The following is a 5,936-nucleotide window of genomic DNA, read 5'->3' as shown; positions in this document are numbered from 1 at the left end:
AATGATGATACTGTAGAAACGCTCAGCGTGACAGGAGTGCCTTCAGATTTCAGAGGGGGGGTAACGATTTCCAGTGCGTCTGAAATACACTTGACACCTCAAACAAAAAGTAGAACATAGATGTATGCCGTGTTGAAGTTTTGCCATCCATAAATAATCTTTGATACACGAACCACACTGTCCGAAGCCACCCCCTCTTCGTCCCAGGTTTCCCTCGCATTTGTCTGATATCTTCCACACAGAGTGGAGTGAGGTGTTTTCCGACATTTTTAGGTTACCTCAGAATCAGATACCATGATATTGTGGAGGCAAAACGGTGATGATGCAGGAAGCTGATATCACTGGTGGTGATGCCCAAATGGCTTCCAATAAAAGTGAAACATTTTTCTTTGGGCTTAACTTACTCCTGAACCGAGCGGCGGTGTCAAACGTTAAAAATGTGTCCGAAGCCTCCCAGCTCTCCTTTGTTGATCAGGTTCGATACTCGCTTCTTTGGCCCACATTAACATATATAAAAGGCATGATGAATAGCTTCTAAGTTCTATCTTATATGCGCCCCCCCCAAAAAAAAAAAAAACCAAAAAAAAAACACCCAACCAACCCAAACAAACAAAGACAAAACAAAATAAAAGAGATAGGCAAACAAATACTGTATAGCATTTCCGCCTCCTCTCACAATCCAATGTTGTTGTTTTTTGTTGTTGTTGTTTTCTAAAGACGAGAGGAATCAAGCCTCTATGATAAAATGGTTCTAAAAAAATCTTCGCTTCCTTCCTCGCCAAAGGACAGAAACGGTAGTTCTAAGTTATGGGACGGTGCTACTAAAATTCCCATCTCTTCAGATTCTCCAAATACACAATTTCTTGTGTTATTTCTGCTGTGTTCAGCTTGTTCATAGGATCTGGTTTTATTGTCTACGGACAGACATCTCATAGGGATCATCTACTGAATTCTGCACTCTGGTGACGGATTAAAGGGGTGCGAACGGTGTGTGTTTGACCTGAAGTGGTCGAGGTTTTTTTTGTCTGGGAATTTTTAACTCTGATTCTCTACAGGACCTAATTGATGGACCATTTCCACTCTTGACATCAAAGAATGCCTTAAGGGCACTTTAACATTATTTCCATACCTTGCACAAAACTTACGAAATGAGTTGGTGGTGAGGAAATATTCAAATGCAAAAAGCTCTCTGCTCTTTACTAATTTTAACCATGACCGCAGCATGCAAAGGAAACTTGAGAAAAACTATCTGCAAACTTTTGTTGGCCTGTTAGACTACTGTAGTATCTGACCTCATGGTCTCGCAGTAGCTCAAAACGGCCAAAAATGTCTGATGGAGCTTTGTACTTCCAAGGTAGCGAATTCTTAGCTGGTTGGCCTAAGGCGTTGCTCTTTTGGAGCAAAGATCTGGTTGGCGCTCGTATGACCTTATGCAGTTGCGAGCGCCGTAAAACTTCTACTAAAACTAAACTAAACTAAAAGATCTGGTAGGTCTACTCTTGGTCAAGGGCACAGCCCAGTGGCCACCCCTCTGAAACTGACTGAACTAATCTTGTCCTTCCATCAATATTTCCAGGCAATTCTGAATCCCACTAAAAAGGCCAGAGTCTTTCCACAAAATGACTTTTTGTTAGGTGGGGGTTTTTTTGTCTAGCAGAGTGATAGATTTCATATCGGCACGTGTGTCGCATCGGTTAGGTGCTTCGCTCTTACACACAGAAGACCAAAGTTTAATTCTTTTTATAGAGTATCTCAGTCTTTCTGCTGGGATGTGGTATCCCTCTCAGCTAGGATTGACCCAGACAGTCAGGGTTGGAATCCCACCTCCTAAATGATCTAAAGTGTGTTGATGGGGTTATTAAAACACCTGCATGAAAAAAAAATCGATCAGAAACTGACAAACGAAGAAGGATGCTCCTTTTAAAATAAATTCCGAGTTGTCTGTTTGTTCAGGGTACCATAGCTGTGGAGCTGTTGGAGCAAGTGCCTTTCCTGGACGCTATCCTGGTCCCCGTCAGTGGAGGTGGGATGTCCTCGAGAATCTGTATCGCCGCCAAGACCATCAAACCGGACATCAAAAGTAGGTCAAAGTCGGTGCACTGTTCAAGATGCCTTTGGTGAGGTTATGTTTATCAATTTGTTGACATACTGTCATTTTCTGCTCTAGTTTGATTTCAGATAATGTTTACATCAGATATTACATTGGCATGGATAATATTTATGCTCAAAGTTGACCAAGACATCCACCCATTACCAAGGATAAAAGTGATTGTCTTAGACGAGTGGATGTCTTGGACAGTGTCATTAGAACAGGCCTATAGGCACCGTGAACGTTGAAATCTATTATAATCTATTTGTGGTGGCCGAATTTTGCTATTCAAAAGGCTTTTTAATGGCTGCATCGATCAACATGCGGTTTTCGCCGAAAGATTCTTTAAAATATTCTCCAGATCATGACGCCCTTCGTTTTTTCAGTTTTTTGACAGGTTTGCGGCAAAAAGCTAAATTTCTTTATTTCGTCGATCGCATTGGTAGGCCGACGCTTCAGTCTCTGTATTTTAGAAAAGGAGGTTACCGTTCACTGACCGTGCGCACTGTTTTGAGAGTATAGATCCAAACCTTCTAATTTTTGCATCTCTCAAGATTTATTGCTCCATTCCAGTAGAATGTAAATATCATAAGCCAATGACTTTCAGCTGACGTTAATGCACCGATCATTCCTTTCACCGAAAGGGGGCCCAGCTAGTCTTATATATAGGTGGCTGGTGAGCGCCCTGGTGTGGTTTGATCCTTCTTTCCTATCCAACATCTGACATTTTGATCTTTGCTCTTTCTTTTCTTTGTAAGTTGTTCTCTTGCAACACCACTAATCTACGCCACTTACGACCTATTTGAGTTCCAAGTACTGCAAAACTCTTACTAAAACTAAGCTCACATTTTAAATTTTTCAGTATTCATCGTGGCTCTTAAATAAAGGGACGCAACTGGAAGAATGTTTGAGAACAGGAAGGTAGGTGCACCATGAAAAAGATTCAAACTGTTAGTCAGACGCACAGAGCCAAAAGCCAGACTGAGTATTTGAGAGTTCCCAGCGAAAGCATATATTGGTAGCAGAACAGTTGGCTGATAGTTCCTCACTGTGGTGTTTTGAGTGAGAAATGCGAAATGCTCTAGGCTTTTGCCGTCTAAGTCACAATATTATTCTGATTACACTGTATTGTAATTTGTCTTTGAAATGGGAACCATGGTGCAAGGGTATTTTTGTCAAAATTGTGGCACTATGGTGCAAGGGTATTTTTGTCAAAATTGTGGCACTATGGTGCAAGGGTATTTTTGTCAAAATTGTGGCACTATGGTGCAAGGGTATTTTTGTCAAAATTGTGGCATCATGGTGCAGGGTATTTTTGTCAAAATTGTGGCATCATGGTGCAGGGTATTTTTGTCAAAATTGTGGCACCATGGTGCAAGGGTATTTTTGTCAAAATTGTGGCACCATGGTGCAGGGTATTTTTGTCAAAATTGTGGCATCATGGTGCAAGGGTATTTTTGTCAAAATTGTGGCATCATGGTGCAAGGGTATTTTTGTCAAAATTGTGGCACCATGGTGCAAGGGTATTTTTGTCAAAATTGTGGCACCATGGTGGGCACTATTTCATTAGGTCAAAAAACCAAAGTCACAGAGATACTATGTACATTGTCTTTTGTCCCGGTCTCTTGGAAAACAACCCTAAAAAATTTAGGAGGTTTTTTTGGCCTTGCGAAAAATTAGAAAAACATTGAGATTGGCAAACTGGAAAAGATGCGTAGATCTAGTGAAAGAATAAAACAGTGTACAAACAAAGAACAAAACATTTTTTTTTGTACCAAGATTGATTTTATTTTGAGAACCCACGTACAGAACAACAAGAAACAATGTATTTATGAAATTTTCAAGATAAAACTATTCAACTTTCTGTATTACAGATTTGGTAATGATGATACTGTAGAAACGCTCAGCGTGACAGGAGTGCCTTCAGATTTCAGAGTACCTTAAGTACTCAGAAGGCCAATTTAATTTTAATTCTTTGTATTTATGATTTATAAACATCAGTACCTCAGTTTAAAATCAACTTGTACTTAATGTAAGGGTAGCTAATTCAGTAATAGAGATCTTTTCAAAACCTGTTTCAAGCAATTTGAGGTACATGTACTTGAAATTAGAAAAAATATCTGTATGAATATTTCAAATTATTTTTGAGAGTTATTTTGCTTCATTTTTAAGTTGATAGAACCAATGTGTGTCCCAGCAATAAGAAACAACTGATGCATGATAGCAATTGAAATTTTATAAAAGGTACATTAGATCTCCTGAAGTTCCAATATAGATAGAAACCGATATAATATCAACTGAAATCCCTCTACATTCAGGAGATTTGATGGGAAGGCAAACAACGATAAAAAACGCTGCAACAATGGAGCTCATTTAGTACGAATATATGAAGGCTTGGATAAACATCACACAATGATAAAAGTTATTGATCCCACTTTAAGTTGAAGAAAAGAGTAATTTTTCGATAGTAGTGAAAGAAATGATGTCCGTCAGCAATGTGCAGTGAGGAGGCGGAGATTGACTTGAGAAACATGGAGGAATGAAATGATCGTGCTCAGGAGCTAGGTCAGTAAAAGTGTATGAATGATGAAGTGAAAGTCAAGGGAAACCCATCCTTAATTCTGTCAGAATATGTGTATGATGATATATCTGTGATGCAAGAACTTTGAGTCAAATGTCAGTCTTTTTCTTTAAAATCTTGAAACGATGTAATCATGATAAAAATAAAGTAGCCAAATGAAAATTCCGATTACATATTTATTTGTCATTGTGTTAGAAAAATCTGGATTAGCTGTCTTTATGGCATATTTCTTGATCTCTCACTTTTTTTTTTCGCACTAAGGTAGACTTATTGAGAATTGTTTTCATGAAAAAGAAATGAGTCTCCAGAATTATTTGTCACATAAATTTGATCATGATACCAGGTATTCACCTTTGTATTCGAATCCTTAATGATAACAAAATATACAAAAGGTAAAGAAGACGTATATGTTATTTTTTTGCCCTTTGAGTCAATTAGTTAAAACAAACCATTGAAAAATCTGGAGAAAATAATAATCAATTAATCTTTAATGGAAAATAGTGATTTTCAGGTGATTTACTTTTTTGGATCAATTCTTTTTGTTAAAGTCAAGAATTTGGGAAGTCTAAGCGTACACCCGTTTATGATGATTTTTAACACTGTCTTTCGTCCGATGAGTGGTTATGAAGATTTTTCTCAATGCAAGATAGAAATAAAACCTGTAAATGTCATTTGAAAAGCTTTGGAACTTTCATAAACATGGGTTCCTGGGATGACAGGCGACTTTGAGAAGGAAATCTGTGCTATGTTTTTTACATTAGGTAAAAGTTATCAATAATAGAGAAATAAAGAATTCGTTTTCCTCTTTATCAGATGCTGTGGGTAGGACAAGGGTGAAGTGTGGAGGTGAATGGTAAAGATTTTTTTTTTTTTCAAACCAGATCTCAAGGAGTAACGAGCAAAAAAGAGAGCATTGACAACATCATGTTCTTGGAAAAGTTGCTGATAATCTTGATCTCCATGGTGCCATGAACTCATAAGATCAGTCCAGATAATCCTCCTGCACCCGCTGGAAGCATCCATAATCTATCCGTGTGGATGACCGTCGGCATTTCCATGCACTTTGAGCATGTGCTCCGCGTACCTGGAAGATGAGGAAGAGAAAATGGCAACCATCTATTAACTAACTGTTTCTCAATCACTGACTAAGAGAGTGTGTTGTGAATGATTCCCAATGAGTACAATTTATGCATGTGTGTGTATGGGTGTGTGTGTGTGAGTGTGTGTGTGTGTGTGAGTGTGAGTCTGTGTGTGTGTGTGTGTGAG

General features: G+C 38.5%; 1 protein-coding gene across 1 annotated transcript in view; it reads right to left on the bottom strand.

Moving 5' to 3' along the window:
• Positions 1-3,861: 3,861 nt before the first annotated feature.
• LOC106012890 (protein CASP) overlaps positions 3,862-5,936 on the bottom strand; it is a gene marked incomplete in the record, with an annotated part of 15,300 nt that continues 13,225 nt past the window's right edge. Inside the window, 1 exon segment of the mRNA XM_013087152.2 lies at positions 3,862-5,754. Within this exon segment, the coding sequence (XP_012942606.1) occupies positions 5,697-5,754 (58 nt within the window).

Source organism: Aplysia californica, unplaced genomic scaffold, assembly GCF_000002075.1.
Source record: "Aplysia californica isolate F4 #8 unplaced genomic scaffold, AplCal3.0 scaffold00551, whole genome shotgun sequence".
Classification (NCBI taxonomy): Eukaryota; Metazoa; Mollusca; class Gastropoda; order Aplysiida; family Aplysiidae; genus Aplysia; species Aplysia californica.
The sequence above is the reverse complement of the archived record's forward strand: the minus strand, read 5'-3'. Positions and strand labels throughout refer to the sequence as shown.